Source organism: Salvia splendens, chromosome 2 (genome assembly GCF_004379255.2).
Source record: "Salvia splendens isolate huo1 chromosome 2, SspV2, whole genome shotgun sequence".
In the NCBI taxonomy this organism is placed as follows: Eukaryota; Viridiplantae; Streptophyta; class Magnoliopsida; order Lamiales; family Lamiaceae; genus Salvia; species Salvia splendens.
Window position 1 is genome coordinate 14,142,896 of NC_056033.1, and position 16,962 is coordinate 14,159,857.

The following is a 16,962-nucleotide window of genomic DNA, read 5'->3' on the forward strand; positions in this document are numbered from 1 at the left end:
GATATGCGCAGGACCACATCACATAACACAATGCAGGCCGATTTGATTGAAGAAGTGTGGGCACGTAGGGGAGGTGGTGGCGTTGTGTAAACTTGATAGTGATTTGTGCTAGATTCAATGTAGTGTGTGATTTTAATTTTAAATATAATTTAGTGTGTAATCCTAATTTTAATTTTAATTTTAATTTGTATTTTATTTTTATTTTTATTTTTAATTCGTATAGTCGGCTTCTTCTAATTACGTATAGCCCGATAAAGTTGTTCATAATTACTTGAAATATTATAAAATAAAAGTTGATTATAAAATTTTGGGGCTATTGGAGGTGTCCACTATAGTGCCGGACACAAAATTTTGGGGCTATGGACAACAAAATTTGGGCTATTGACAAAAACTGGGGCGGGGCTATTGGGCGTGTCCGCCTTATAGTGGACACTCTAAGGTCGATATATGCGGCGCCGTACAAAATTTCATGAAATGAAATACTGTTAATTAAAAAATTTATTTTCAATTTCTTATCATTACCAATTTGTTTAAATTAGCTTGGTGTCTTCGAGGGAAAATACTGTATAACTCGAAACTAGAGAGCACAGAAGAGATTGTCTACACTCTACCATCCATGGCGTCGAAGATGAAGCTCCTCTCTCTCCTCCTCCTCCTCTCACTCCTAAGCCTCTGCGCTTCATCCCCCACCGATCCACCAGCTCCGAAGCCCACGGTCTACGAAATCCTTCCCAAATTCAGCCTCCCCAGCGGCCTCCTGCCGGATTCCGTCGTCAACTACACGCTTTCCGACGACGGTCAATTCGAAGTCTATTTGGAGAATCCCTGCTACATTCAGTTTGATTACCTCGTCTATTACGAACAGAAGATCACCGGGAAGCTCAGTATCGGCTCGATCACCAATTTGAAGGGAATTCAGGTGCAGAGATTCTACTTCTTCTGGTTCGATGTCGATGAGATCAAGGTTGACTTGCCGCCTTCCGGAAGCATCTACTTCACCGTCGGGATTATCAACAAGGAGCTCGAGGTTGACCAGTTCCTGACTGTTCGCTCTTGCACAGATAAGGCCGTGACTTCGATGCCTGTTGTTGAGGTACAATGTTGCTCTCCCAGTTCCTTTAATCAGGGTTTTGGATATTGGGGCTTCTGATTTATTGAATGTTTGATTGCTCCTATGTTGTGAATTCGGATGCTGTAGACTGATTTCAGAGGTGTAGGGTTACTTCTCATATTTCACGATCACTAAATTGATAAAACCAACCAAAGTTAAAACCACCTACTCTGAGTTGCTGTTTCACTTGTTGTGCCTTCAATAGATTAATGAAGATGATTTTGTATTACGATTTGATCTTATCTGAGGAGTTTAAGATGTAGAAGAACATCATGAATTTTTAGCAAGTGGAACTTGTAGATCTAGAGATGTATGAGACGTGGAAAGTATCTTTATTTTTAGAGTTGAATCGAATTGTTTCGTTCGGGCGATAGTTTAAACTGCTGCGGGCTCTGTGTTTTGTAGATAGCTAGGTACGTTGAGGAATTTTTGGGTTCTTAGCATGAAGGTTATATGGTTGGTGTGATAGTCACTCGTGTAGTCGAGTTGTAGCATTAGATGTCATGTAAAGAAAGATTCAAACTTAGTATGTATGTATGTATGTATGTATGTATGTATGTATGTATGTTGTAGTATTCAACTAATAAGCTGCTACATTAATGCAAATTAAAAATTTCATGCATTTCTGTATCACAAGGTACCGATGCTAGATAAACTCAGCGTTGAGCAACCAATGTCAACTCTAATAAGAAAGGCTGTCTGTCAGTGTTCTTTATATTTGACAAATTTTATAGTGAATGGATTTTCCGTGTAAGGATGCAATGTCAGCAGCTCCAGGATCACACCCACTTGGCTGATTGTTTTGGTTCGACATAAGTTTTGCACTTTCTCAAATCCGTTACAGAACCCAATAAATGTTTGTGCAAATTTTGAGATGGTAACATGTTAGAGATTCAACTTTGTCATAGCAATTGCTAAGTTGTCTGTTTCTTGCAGATGCCAACTTCAATTGATGACATCCCGATGCTTGTAACCGAATAGCCAACTGAAAGTAAACTCCATGTATCTGAGGATTCTGCTATGCGGTCCATTTCCACTGAAAGCTCATGCAGTGCAACTATGTAGGTTTAGTATAAATAGCTAAGCTCGAGCTGTCTCTCATTTATACGAGGAAGCAAGGAGGTCGTGTTTAATGGACTATATCAAACTTATGTCTGAATCTGAGATCTGTCATCTGAGTATCAGATGGAGAACCTTGTACTGTTTTATGACTGAAGGAAATCTGGAATAATATTGTCCTACATTTGACTTGGTATGCATATATACTTGATGGCTGTGAAATTGAATAATGGATCAATATTGTGTGTTATAGTTTTAGCATTCCTTCTTCCTTATATTTTATGCCAAACATTGAAAGATACACTTTGAATCTGTAATACAAATATGCTGTAAAATATGTGAGTGAATTCATTACTACACACATCAATTCATTTAGTCAAGTAGATAGACAAAAACAAGTGAGCCATAAACTAAGGCCATTTCCAATAGAAGTTAGAACGAATATTAATCTTTTAATAAGAGAAGAGTTTTGTTACTTTTGTACGAGAGTTCTCAATCCCACATATGAAAAGTCATGAAACTAAAATTGATCTTTAATCGACTTTTAATTTAGGGGAAAAAAATATGAACATTAATAATACGAGAAAGAAAATAATTTTTTTGTTCTTTTTTGTTTTGCCCTTGAAGATCAAGATTGAGGACCTCAAAATCGAAGGCCAACCCAAATATCTTGCTCTTTACAAGTCGTTACAACTTTACAATAATGAGAAGGGGATTGGGTTGAATATGTAGGTAGGTGAGTCACGCTTGAAGCACCTGACAATGCACAATATGGCTCTTCAATCCACTTCTCCCAGCTATGCTCGACCACAGATTCGTGAACAGATTCCTAAAATGGCCTTTACTCGCTATGTTTTCCCATATCTGAGGATTGCTCTCAACTCGTTTGTCGGAGCTCGACACGTCTACTATGCTGATGCTCATGTTGTTCCGGATGATGCACAGCTTCCCGTTCAGGGCCACCAGGGCTGCAGCCTCCAGGGCCCGAGAGTTCCCCAGGTGGAGCTTGCTGTCGATGAATCTGTTCCACGTGTCCGAACCCTCGTCATACACTCTCAGCTTGCACCCGTCACGGCAGTCCAGAGCGTAGAGCTTCCCGTTCATGGAGATGCTCGGGTTGCGCCAGCCAGCTATCATCCCGTCGTTTATTGGACTCCACACGTTGGATTCCGGTATATAGGCTTCACTCAGAACCTCCCGGTGGGATCCAAGCCCCTTTAGAAACCATTTCCCATCATACACAACCCCAATGAATGGCACCATTGCTGTGCTCATATCAGCAATGAAGCTCCACCGGTTCCGGTTCGGATCATATACCTCCGCGGATCGCAAAGTTCTTTGAATCCCTTCACATTCTCCCCCAGCTACGTAGAGACAGTTATTGATGACACACGAGCCAAAGAAGTGCCTTCTCCGGAGCATGTCTGGGGCCCGGTGCCATTTATTTGTCCGAGCACTGTAAAATATAACTCGTCTCATCGATCCCTTTAGCGGGTCTTTCCCACCAAATAAATACAGGTGACAGCCGCTAAGCACAGCACAGCCGAATCCAAGAGCCCCGCTGTATTCTGGTGGGACGGGCGGAAGAGGCTGCCAGAGTTGGTAGGTTGGGTCGAAGGCATGCCACGAGATTCGCCCATCACGGTCCCCTTTCATTACGTATGCCCATTCTTCTGCCATACCGAGACTCTTCCTAAGTGAGTAGAAGAAATTCCCAGCTAGGAGCTTGAACCACCGTTTGCAAACTAGACGAAGTTTATTATGTTCCACACGAGGGACTCGAATCAGACAAGCAATCGCAAGATCATCAGGCAGTCCTGGTAGAAGTGGTGGCTGCACCCTGTTCCTTTCCCGACGAGAGTTCTTTGTCTTGTGTGCACGAGGATTGATATCCGGTTGGATGCATATCTTAGAACCCGGGACAAATTTTCTTGCCCCAACTACTGTTTTTAGCCCCGAATCCACCTTGCAGTAACATGATACAGAATCAACCTGCAAAAATTTCCAACCTTAGTTGCTAAACAAAATTATTTGAGGAAAGACATGTCATTTGCATACTTCATCTGATCTTTACCTATTAGACTCTGCAGAACAATCACTACTATGCATTATGCACCACAACGAACACTTTGAAAAGTAAGTACTAATATATTCTTCTCTTATAAATTCATTGTCAATGTACAGATTTAAAAGGCGCCACATTAACTCCATTCCAGACAGATACATCACCAGTAGCATGGTAAATCAGAGTCCTAGGTTTCTACAGCGAATTCATCAAGGTGAAGAGATTGAACTGAGTAGGCAGGTAGAGCGCATAGATTAGAAAACAAGGGATTAATGGTTTTACGTTTTATAAAATTTGATTCGGCCAGTTGTCATTAGCTATATATAATTCAAAGACATGGAGAAATTTACACTTTTCATGCAAAGCTATAGCCAAATGAATTCAGGCAAGAGCTAAAGATTCACATGAATGGTGAAACGACTCCACTATTCACCATCAAGGATGACTGTAACTGCAACCAAATTTGGCAAAAATCACACTCCCTCCGTCCTTTAAAAATAGAAACTTTTGAAACAACACATGTTTTAATGCAAAATTGGGAAAGTAAGAGAGAGATAGAAAGAAAAGTGTGTTTGTGGAAAATGGGTCTCACCTCATTAGAGAGAAAGAAATTTCCTTACATAGAAAGTTTCTACTTTTAGGGGATGGACCAAAAAGGAAAGAGTTTCTATTGCTAAGGGACGGAGGGAGTATTAAGGAAGAATAAGATCCAACTAATACTAAAGTCCAATTACTCTTACACAAAAGAATCAAGAACTTTCAAACTCATCACTCACTTCACCAAAAATCTCATCTTAAGATGCCTTTTATTCTATATCTTGTCACTCATGTGCCTTCAAGCTTAAATTCTCATGCAATACTGTGGCAGTAAACCACAAATGTCCAAATGTGATTGATTTTCAATCATAAATCGAAGATAGATCCCTTGAGATATCACTTGCATGCATTGATAAGATGAGATTTTCAAGAATCTCATCTTAAAATGACTTTTAATCAATGACCATGATTTAGGCATATGGCTCATTCTTAAATACACCTAACATATGTCACAGGAATTCTACTGGTCAGCTCTATCAAGATAACTCTCAATTCTCACAAACATAGGGAAAGAAAACAAAACCACCCTCTTTCAATATTTATGCTCTTCGTAGTTTCTGACCAAGTTAATACCTCCAAATGAGTAGTGTAAACGATGCTTTCATCAAGCTGTGAATGGATCGAGTAGCATTAACTTAGCTATATCTCCATTAACCACTATTGATTTCTTTGATTTTGTTAAACAAGATTATACACAAAAATGACCATCTACACACACACACACACGCACATTTCAGCCATGGAGAATGCACCAAGACAATCCATCTTGTAATGAGTAAGAGCAACTCTCCTAACCAAATCAATGGTGAGTCAAGTCAAACTGATTAGAATTCATACTTCACAAAATCCAGGTGGGAATCTAGGAAAATCATCAAAACTCTCAAACAAAACAACATCACAAATTTCATAAAAATGAAAAACCCAAAACACTTTCACCACAGAAAACGCAGAGGCATATAATCAAGAGATAGCACACAACCAAAAAATTCATTTAGGGAACATCGGAAACACGTGAAATTGAAGAAATTAAAGAGCTCAAAAAGATTCCGCGAGGCTCACCAGTGGAGGTTGAACTCTGAAAACCCTTAGCCCATTAGGAGATCTCTCAATTGTTTGCTCCATAGACATATAAAAAATGCAGTCTCATACATATATATGAAAAATGACAAGAATCTCAGATCAAGAACCCAGAAAGCCAAAATCTTGAAATCTGAACAATTCAGCAGTTGGTGGTGAGAACGTCTTGAGCACCAAACATATGGAGATGGGAAACAGGGAAGAATCACTCAAGCCCTAAAATTAAACCCCTTTCAAGGGGGACCCATTTGAGAAACAAGAAAACCCAACAGCAAAATTTATGCTTGGGAGTTGGGAAATGTTAGGGCATCTATCTCCTCTACACAGCTCAGCTCAGATACACACGTAACAGACATATACATACACAAAAAAAACGCTATGGTTTTTCGCTTCTCTGACCAAAAAGGCTAAACTGGAGATTACAGCTGGACCCATTGTCTTTAGTGTCAACGCACTTGCAGATTGTGAGTTTTTTTTTCATAATTTTATTTTGAAATTGTTCAGATTTTTTTACAATCTGTGCATTAATTCAACGGATCAAGTGTGTCTTTGTGTGAGAGAGAAGGAAGTAGTATTCCTATAAAAAATTATAATATTGCAGTGCAAGTAATTTTTTAGATTAAGTTGTAATTAAGGTGAAAATAAATTTGATTCAGTTACATTAAAGGAAATTATTGTTGTGATTCTGTCATAAATGGTGTCATCAACGCGGTAAGTGGGATGTATTAGTATTATGAAACGAGTTTCTTATGGTCAACAATTAATGCTGGATAATTAAAATGTCTAGATAAGGAGAATCCAAATTCAAAGCTGGAATGAGATTGATCTTTAAAGCATAAAATCTATTACTATATGTGTATATAATGTGCAATTTGATTAATGGGTTGGTGTGAATTTGAAAGTCAAGATGAAAAAATCAAATCAAAATAAAGGTGAATATTCTTGAATGTACCTTTTAAATTTCTAATAATAATATTATAATCAGCCTTTTTTGGCCTTGAATATTTTATATTTCTAACGTGTATTCAACGTCGGATAATGATAATACTGACCAATACATAGGGGTTGTTCGGTTTGCAAGATTGTATCCGGGATTAAATTTATAGTGTGTTTGGTTCATGAGATTTAACCCCACAACTCAATCTTAGATGGATAATCATGGGATAATTAATCATAACTAACCCCCTATAATTAAAATAATCTCAAGACTCAATCCTAGATTGTATCTTGATATTATTTTATCTTGCAAACCGAACATCACCTAGCATATGAGTTACTAGTCATATTTACTACTACTAATAAGTATAGTATTCATCCCACTATTGTGTAGACTCTTTGGACAATTTTTTCAGACATGTAAATTAAAAAATTAAATGTTTAGTGGATTAAATAAGGAGAGATTGAAGTAGAATACAAATATAAAATAAATAATTAAAGAATGGATAAAATATAAGATGAAATAATTTAAGAAATTAACGCTATTAATTGTTGTCCTAATGAAAAACTACTCATTATCATGAAGAAAGTACTTAATTACATGAATACAGAGGGAGCATAATTTTTGTTGTCCACTGGCTTTAAGAATAAGATAGACGAATTATAAATCTTCGTGTACACAACAGATGTGTATTTTAATATATGTAGCTTTATATTCTACGGAGTAGTACTATTTTTTTCACATAGCATGTATTAAATTTAATTTTAATACAACTAGGCACACGTGTAATTTTGAGAAGAAAATTAAATTATGAAATAGTAGTATTTGTTAACTAACCACGACGTTAATAAGGCAACATCAATGAAACAGACCGCCCTTCATCCACCTTCACTACATCTACCTAAATAAAGGCACCTACTAGTAAAATTCAAAATATCAAGTATTTTTAATCATGTTATTATTTTTTTCTGAAAATTAGAAAAAAAAAGTACGATGAAAGTGAAAGGAAAATGAAATATTGATATTTATTTCAAACTTTTACTAAATTCTAATTTTGCATTTTAGTTTTCAAATTTATGTGAAATTATACTTCCTCCTTGCTGACTAATTTCTATGACATAATCGAACGTCAATCAAAACAAAGTCTACACCAATTAAAATTATATTAGATTAAATATTTTTTTTACTTTGTTTAGGGTTCAAAGAGAATGGATAGTGGAAAACAGATGATTTAGGGCACTCCAAAATAATAATATTAAAAAACCTCAAATATTTTCATACTTTAAATATTTTAGGGATGGTTTCAGTTTTACTATTTCCAATGATTTTATAAGATAATTCTCAAAAAATTTATACTATTTTTATCACAGAATATTCTACACTAAAACGCATTTACATATATAGCATCAAATGAAAGATATCATAGTCATATTTTTATGTTGATTTTTTTAGAGACAATCTATGAATTTGCATAAGTTCTCATTTAATGTTACAGAAGTCCAATTTTACCTGACTTTATCAATTATGCTGGCCAAATAATTTGTTAGGAACAAGATAAATGAGCCTTTTAGGCCATCCACAACGCTGTTCCTATACCGTTCCTTAAACCACTATTTGAGGGCCCCACTGTACTTTTTTACTCCATTCCTTAACTAAGGAACGGAACCTGCAACCCTCCGTTCCTTAACCGTTCCTTAAATTACTATTCATTCAATTTCATTTTTTTTTTATTTCCAACCCAATTCAATTTAAATAAACACACTTTATTAAAAAACAAACACACTTTATTAAAAAACACACAACATTAAAAAAAAATTACAACTTAAACTTAAAAAAATAAAAAGCACACAATTAAAATCCTAAAAAAATAAAAGTACACAACTTTAATAATTTCATCCGCCAAAATTTGATTTGAGATGAAAATTGGGGTGGAAATAGAGAGGAATAGATGTGTGTTTGTGATTGAAATGAGTATGAAATAGGAGTATTTATAGAGTAAATAAATAAAATAAAAATAAAAAAAAAATAAAAAACGGATATAAAAAAACGGTCTCATTACCGTTGCAAAAAAAAAAATTTTTTATTAAATTCGAATTTTAAAAAAAATTTAATTATTGCGTCACCGGACGAAGCCCACTCGTGGGCCAGCGAGTGGGCTTCACGCGTCGAATGGGAGGCCGCCACGTCGCCTCGGCGCGTGGCGGAACGTTCCGTTCCACGTTCCTCTGGAACGGAACGCGGCACGGCATAGGAATGGCGACGGCACGGAACGGCGACGGAACGCACCCCGCAACGCATGCCGCCGCGGAACCGTTCCGCCGGAACGGCATAGGAACCGCAACGGCACAGCGTTGCGGGTGCCCTTATGGGTTTGCCACGTGTTTGATAAGTATGTTAATTTTTTGAGTGATCTTTGTTATGTATCTAGCCCGCCAAAAAATGTAGTAGTACTACTCCCTTTATCCACTATTAAATATCTTATTTTTTCATTTTCGTCCGTCCACCAATAAATGTCCCATTTCATTTTTACTAGATTTGGTAAATGAACTATACATTCCATTAACTCATTTCACTCACATTTTATTATAAAAGCAATATATAGAAGTAGACCTCAAATTCCACTAACTTTTCTACACACTTTACTACATACAGTTAAACAATTTCTTAAAACCCGTGCCGATCAAATATGAGACTTTCAATCACGGACGGAGGGAGTATTATACCATGAAAAATTAGCCCACCATTTTCGTGGGTTAGAATACTTGCCTCATGGGTTGGATCTAAACAGTAGGAGGAATTCCAATTAGAGCATTAGCAATGGGGCGCTCTAAGGCGCGCCCTATGGCGCGCCACGTCAGCAGTTTTATCCTCCTATCTCCCCACCTGCAGTGGGGCGCCCTAAGGTGCGCCCTATGGCGCGCCACATCATCATTTTATTGTTTTGTTTAATTAATTTAACTGTTTTCAAATAACAAGTAACGAGTAAATAAAAAATGGTCTAAATAACAAACGGCGAAGTTTTAATAAAAAAAGTTACATCATTGAACTAATAAAAAAAAAACTAAGTCGGACCAATTCCCAACTTCCGACGCAGCTCATCAAGTAACGCCCGGAGATATTCGGCTTCGTCGGGGTCGGTACACTTCTTGAGGGCCTTGTGCGTCTGCAACATCGTCCTTGCCATCGACGCTGTTGCTAACGACTCAAACGCGGTGGTCGTCTGAGTCGGGAGCTCTACCGGGACCGGAGCTTGGGTTGCAGCGGTCGACGATGAGGTCGCGGTCGCCTTCCCCTTGGCCTTCGCAGCCTTGACGCCGGGAGGACTCCGGAAGGACACCGGTGTGCCGGAACTCCCTTCATCCACATACGTCCGGTTGAGGTTAACCGGGTGACTGCCGCTGCTCGTGTAGTCACCAACTTCGGTGACCTTCGTCCTCTTCGGCGCACCAGTGTGCAGAATTCCACCTTGGAACTTCTGCTTCTCCCTCAAGAGCGCCCAGATGGCCTCGTGCTTGAAATCGCCGAACATCGACCGGTACGATAACATCGCTTTAGTGCGCACGTCGCTCGCGCTCTCGCCACTCACCTGTGACCGCGTGAACTTCTCGAACTCCGCCGCGTACAAGTTCACTTGATTCTTGACTTGATCCCAGTGCTTGCGGAGTTGCTCACGCTTGCGCTTGTACGCGGTCGGCGGCTTGACCGAATTGTAGAGGTCCGCGATGCGTTCCCAGTACGCGATCTGTCGCTGGTTGTTCGCGAATATCGGATCTTCCGATATATCTACCCAACACCGGGCCAAAGTGAGAGTTTCGTCGTCGTTGTAGTTCGTACGGCCGAGGGCGTACTCATCGCAATCACTGGGAGGCGGCAACTTCTGCGCCCGCTGCCGGTTCCGCTTCTTTCTGGCTGGGGCGAAAGCGGTCGCGGCGGGGTCGGGATCGGCCGCTGCGGTTGGGCTGTGCGGAGACGGCTCCATGTCAGACAACCCATACGATTCCGTACTGAAATCGGGACCGTAATGGGTGTTGGTGTCGAACGAACGATAATCACCGGGTTCTATACCCGGCCAATGCGCCCCTGCGCTAAACGTAGGACTATTGGAGCTTGAATCCATTTCGTAGTAATTATGTAAATGTAAGTTTCGAAAATGAAATCGCGTGAAATAAAATGTTACAAATGAACGGTATTTATAAAAAAATGAAAACGCGTGCCATCGTCCGCGGTCGATCGTCCGCGACCTCCACAATGGGGCGGACGATGGCCATCGTCCGCGACAGCCGCAATGGGGCGGACGATGGCGAGGACGATGGCCATCGTCCGCGCTATCCTCCGCGACCGAAGTATAGGGCGCGACTATCGTCCGCGCCCTATGGTGCGCACCCGCAATGGGTGCGGACGATGGATGGCGCGGACGATGCGTGCCATCGGACATGCCATCGTCCGCCCATTGCGGATGCTCTTAATGCCCAACCCACTATATTAACCAAAGTGATTAGTACGGAGGTCATTTTTGTCCACAAAATATATAACATGTTTTTCTATTTTTTACACCAAACGTGGATTCATAATAAAATGAATTTTTAACTAAGTTATCAAATACGTCAATAAGATATCTAATTAGCACAAATCATGATACACGTCATGAGTATTATTCCACCTAGCCGAAACATAGTTAGACTACCAAACGTGCCCGTTCAATTATTATTATGAAAAACTCATTGAAATGTTAGAAAGTTGAATCATCTTCAATTAGTAATGACTTTTAGCATATGATTAAAATTTCCCTTTTGAGGTGGATATATATTCATCTTTATAATTTGTTGTATTCAATTATATAAGTAGCTAAATGTTTAATATTCGTCTTGTCTTTCCACATTTAACGCTAATTTTTACAATCACTTGTCATCCCACAAGAGCATGCATTCTTTTATTTTTAGTCCGTCTTATAAGAACATGTATTTTCTAATTTTGAAAACTCTTTTCTCCCTTCTCCCTAATGAGGTGAGATCATTCTTCACTAATAATAATTTAATTACATTTTCTTTCTATTCTCTCATTTTACTAATTGTGTATTAAGACTCGTGTTCAATCAAAAGTGTATATTCGTGTGGAACGAAGGAGCATATATTTAGCCAAACATTCTGAATTGAAAAGGGGAATGCATATCTGGATGAAACATATGGACGATGTTGAATCATGCATAGGTAAAATTTGAAATGTTGTCTCTCCTAAAAAAAAGTTACTAGTAGTAAAATTGTTTAATTCAAAGGTGGAAATAAAGTTACTCCAAAAATAATGCCACATCATCCGTAGCCACAACTGTTGCCACAGAAATTCCAACTAACTGTGAATTAAGGCAACCTGAAAGGGCATTTAGGTAATTTGGGCAATTCCTACTCTCTACTTTCCACATGTCACCCTCTTCGTCTCAGAGCCAGAAAAGCCATGAACAATATGACGCCGTCGTAGTAATCAATCGCATCGGAAAATCGGTATAACTAGGGTTTATTCCATACTTGATGGATGCGCCGGTCGCCTCCAGCGGTGGCGGGGGAACCAATGGCAATCTCGACGAACAAATCGCGCAGCTCGTGCAGTGCAAACACTTATCCGAACCTGAGGTATTTATTCCTGCCCTTATTGATATTCTTCTCCATGATTCTTCTTGAATTCTTAGGTTTTCGGTTGAAATGTTGGATTTTTATGGAAGTCGAATTTATTGAGCCGCATGGTGGATTTGATCCACTATCTCTGACGTTAGATTCATTTGGGGGAATTTAAGGTGTGGAATATTTGAGCTGATTCTTTAGGTTCACAGAATCTTATATTGTAAATTACGGCTATGTGGCTCACTGCATTCGATTCAAAATTCAATCCCTTCACCGTAGTTTCGTTTTTATCCTGAGTTTGAAAGAATTTTAAGAAAGTTGAGGTATTCCAGGATGTGTTTTGGGTATCTGCTTTTGTTGCATGCTTTTTGTTGGAATGGTATTCTGTTGTGTTTAAAGATGGAAGAAAATATCTCTGTCTGGCGAGAATGACTGTATAAACAGGTTATTTTGGATAAAAGATGAGAACCTACATTACTGAATATTGTTTTTTTACAAAGAAATACGTATTTGTTAATTCTTGTGTGAGTATACAAACGCGGCTAACACACCGCACCTTACTTGGTCAACTTGTTTTTGGTGTCTAGCTGCTGCTGTGTGGAAGTGATTAACTTATTTGTTATACTATTTTTTTATGTGAAAACACTTATAGTCTTCCCAATATATTTACATTTTGTTTTGTTTTATTTTAAGATTTCCCTACTTTTAACTAGTACTATTATATATTCTTATGCTAAATGCAATTTAGATTAATACATACAGCGAGGCTTGTATAGGTTCTTCCATGTTAATGAGGTCCTTACCTGCGGTCTCCTCTGATTTTACTAGGTAAGGGTGTTATGTGGCAAGGTCAAGGAGATCCTGATGCAAGAGAGCAATGTGCAGGTATTCCTCCATATACTCTGACGTTACTGAGTATACAAATGCGGTTGTTGGTTGGAATCATTAATTTTTTTTTATTCTTTTCTGTACCTAGGGAGTTGTAGTTGTCTTGTTGTAAATTAACCTTTAATGCTCATTTGATCAATTTTTATCCCTTGCAGCCTGTTAAAAGCCCCGTTACTATATGTGGTGATATTCATGGTCAGTTCCATGATCTTGCTGAGCTTTTCCGGATTGGTGGGAAGGTATATACTTAAATCCCTTGCTGTGCTTATCCTATTTGGTCTCTATGATTTCGCTTCAGTGGATTCATATGTTTATCAATGTTTTCCACATTTTTGGCAGTGTCCGGATACAAATATTTGTTTATGGGAGATTATGTTGATCGAGGATACTATTCAGTGGAAACAGTGTCGGTTAGTTAATTCGTTTTATTTAAGTTTCCTAAATGCTAATCAATCATATAATTTCTCTTACTTGTCCAAATTATGCAATACTCTCTTGTGTTGTCTTCTAAGTATGATCTGTCTCTGATGTTATGTCCCTTATATGAAGAGAGATATTGCTCTTAAACAAACTCCACCAACATATTGAGATCTTAAAGCATGGAATAGAGAAATTAGACTGTTTTAATTGTGAAGCAAAGGGTTTCTGCTGGATTCCTTTTGTTACAAGAAGTGAATATGTTGTTTTACAGGATTAATATCAGCGATTTGAACCCTTTTGTAGCATCACTAGCACAATGGTAGAGACATCATAACCTTGGTTGTATGTATGTGAAAAAGGACCTCAGGGCTCAGATGGGGGGAGGCGGTTATGGTGGACTAAAATGGAAATTCTTAGATTACTGTTGTACTTATTTAGTGTGCGAAACTCTAGTGTCTTACATGTGTACTATATCTAACAGGTATCTATCCAAAGTGTCTGATATTAATCACCTTAGTTGTACATTGCTAGAATTTCCTGATTATATATTTACTGCCAGGAATTAGGATGCATGAGTTTAAATTTAATTTGAAATGTACATATATTTATTGCAGCTCTTGGTGGCTTTGAAAGTGCGTTATCCTCAAAGGATCACTATTCTACGTGGAAATCATGAAAGCCGTCAGGTAAACTTGTATATACGATGAAGGACCCAACATCTTGGTCACCAAAGTGCACCCAAGACATGGAATTTCATTAGCTACATTTCTAGTTACTCATCAGATTTTCTAGATCAAATGACTGTTTATTCTTAGTAAATTATATCTGTTAATAGTTTCTTGAATTCAATTTTACTCGGTGGTTCCTAAATAATCCTCCAATTCTTAGTGCTAAAATGAGTTATCTGTATTTTGCAGATTACTCAGGTTTATGGTTTTTATGATGAATGCCTACGGAAGCAAGTTCTTTGAGTTTCTTCTATAGACTATCTTTATGAACCATAGGAAAAAGAATTACAGTCAAAGTGTTAGCATGCACTATCACCCATATTGAAATGCCTATGCTATTTGATGTAAGCTTCTATGTTAATTTTGTTCTATTGTGATTTGTGAAGATATGGAAGCGCCAATATGTGGAAGACCTTCACAGATTTATTTGATTTTTTCCCTCTTACTGCACTGGTTAGTATATTTGTTAAGGATGGTGATACATCACTGCTTTTGAAGTCTTAATAACCTCCTCTTCCATGTCCTCACAAATTGACTGAAATATGCCATTTTATTCTTTCTTTTAGGTTGAGTCAGAAATCTTTTGTCTCCATGGTGGATTGTCGCCATCCATAGAAACTCTTGATAATATCCGTAATTTCGATCGTGTTCAAGAAGTTCCTCATGAAGGGCCTATGTGTGACCTTTTGTGGTCTGATCCTGATGATCGATGTGGTTGGGGTATCTCTCCTAGGGGAGCTGGATACACATTTGGCCAAGTATTTATCATTTGTTTGTTGCTCATCCTCCAGAATTTTGTTCATGTGAAGAATTAAGTAAAATACTACCTTCATGTTTATTGAGCAGGACATATCAGAGCAATTTAACCATAGGAACAACTTGAAGCTTATTGCTAGAGCTCACCAGCTGGTTATGGAGGGATTTAACTGGGCACATGTAATTATATGAACTTCTTAACTGCTATGTTCTTAATAACAACCTGATTGATAGCTTTGGTTGCTTGCTTGTAGGATCAAAAGGTTGTTACAATCTTTAGTGCACCTAATTATTGTTACCGCTGTGGAAACATGGCATCTATTCTTGAAGTTGATGACTGCAAGGGTCATACTTTCCTCCAGGTCTCTCTTATCTCTCTCTCATGTAGTGTGTGTACCTACTACCTACCTTTTCACCTCGTGTCTGGCATTGTTGAACATGAGACTTTAGCCTCTATTGAGTTTCACTTATTGAATTACAGTTTGAGCCAGCTCCCAGACATGGTGAGCCAGATGTAACTCGAAGAACACCAGATTACTTTCTCTGAAGTAGCTGGAGGGGCTGCCGAGTTGTGCAAGGCGGATGTCTGCTAGCTGTTTTGTGTGTCCATAGCTGCCCATAATTTTAGAAAAATATACTGCAAGTATCGATCATCAGGTAGTAAGAAAGCTTAACAAAACAGAAGTCTGGCGCTGCTTTCTTTGTTTCAGCTGTTACTATGGGACATACTGCAAAAGAAGAGGCAGTGGAGCTGGCTATGCTTTCCATTCGCGTACACTACTGATGCAAAAATGTGGAATTTTCTTCCACTTTCCCGTTTTTCCATTTTTTTGTTTACATATGTTGTATGAGATACATTAATTTTTTTTTTCTCCAATACTTGTCTTGTCGTTTGAGAAAATACAAAAGGTTGTAGAGGAGAGAGTTTTATAAGTTGTTAAATATTTCTAGAGGATGCTGTTAATTTTTTTTGTGGCCTTGTATTGGTCCTATTTTTGTATTAATGAAAGGCTGTTTGATCCCTATGTTCTGCTTCAAGAGGTTGAACTTCATATTGCGGTCGACTAAATCCGTGCCCACTGTTTGCTGGAACAGGTTGTTGCAAGAGAAAGGTTGTGGGAATTCTATACAACTTGTGTGTGTGAAAATGGAGGGAGTGTAGTAGTTGGAGCTGGACAGCTGATTAAAGAAAGGATATAGGTTTGTGGGTTAACTGATAAATACCAGAGATAGGCAGAGAAAATGGAGGGTGGTTGGAGATGGACAGCGGATTAAAAAATCCATTTAGTTACACTGATTTACTGTTAAATACCAGATATTTGCAGAAACATGGTGCTTCAAATCTGATTAATGCATTGATTGGTGGTTTATCCAAAATAATTAGCACCTTTTAAATTTATCGCATGCCAACTTGCGAGAATCTTTTATCAGAAAAATTATTAGTGTCTAGTTATCTCTTTAATGGAGTGCTTTTATGTCTCATGTATCATTAAAGCTATTCAATGCTCTAACTGCATGCAATGTCGTATAAATAAAGACATACGGAGTATTAATTTATTACTACTAGTATGTATTTACACAATTTATTGGCACTATTTGTTTACAAATTTTAAATTGGGGATTGGAAAATACTATCATGAGCTAGGTAATAAGAACTGTGATTGAATTTCTGTCTAAGATAAGAAATACTCCAGTAGAGTAATAACCTAGGT

General features: G+C 38.2%; 2 protein-coding genes and 1 pseudogene across 2 annotated transcripts; 2 read left to right on the plus strand and 1 right to left on the minus strand.

Annotated features, from left to right (window-relative positions):
- Positions 1-542: 542 nt before the first annotated feature.
- LOC121761600 lies at positions 543-2,428 on the plus strand. Its single transcript, XM_042157237.1, has 2 exons — positions 543-1,093; positions 2,048-2,428. The coding sequence occupies exons 1-2, from the start codon at positions 617-619 to the stop codon at positions 2,090-2,092; spliced, it is 522 nt and encodes a 173-aa protein (XP_042013171.1). The 5' UTR covers positions 543-616; the 3' UTR covers positions 2,093-2,428.
- A 317-nt stretch (positions 2,429-2,745) lies between these two features.
- Positions 2,746-6,368, minus strand: LOC121789307 (F-box/kelch-repeat protein At1g55270-like). Its single transcript, XM_042187788.1, has 2 exons — positions 5,892-6,368; positions 2,746-4,162 (listed from the first exon to the last, which is right to left on the minus strand). Exons 1-2 carry the CDS (start codon positions 5,958-5,960, stop codon positions 2,912-2,914), a joined length of 1,320 nt encoding a protein of 439 aa, XP_042043722.1. The 5' UTR covers positions 5,961-6,368; the 3' UTR covers positions 2,746-2,911.
- A 5,880-nt stretch (positions 6,369-12,248) lies between these two features.
- Positions 12,249-16,275, plus strand: LOC121789315 (annotated as a pseudogene).
- Positions 16,276-16,962: the final 687 nt, after the last annotated feature.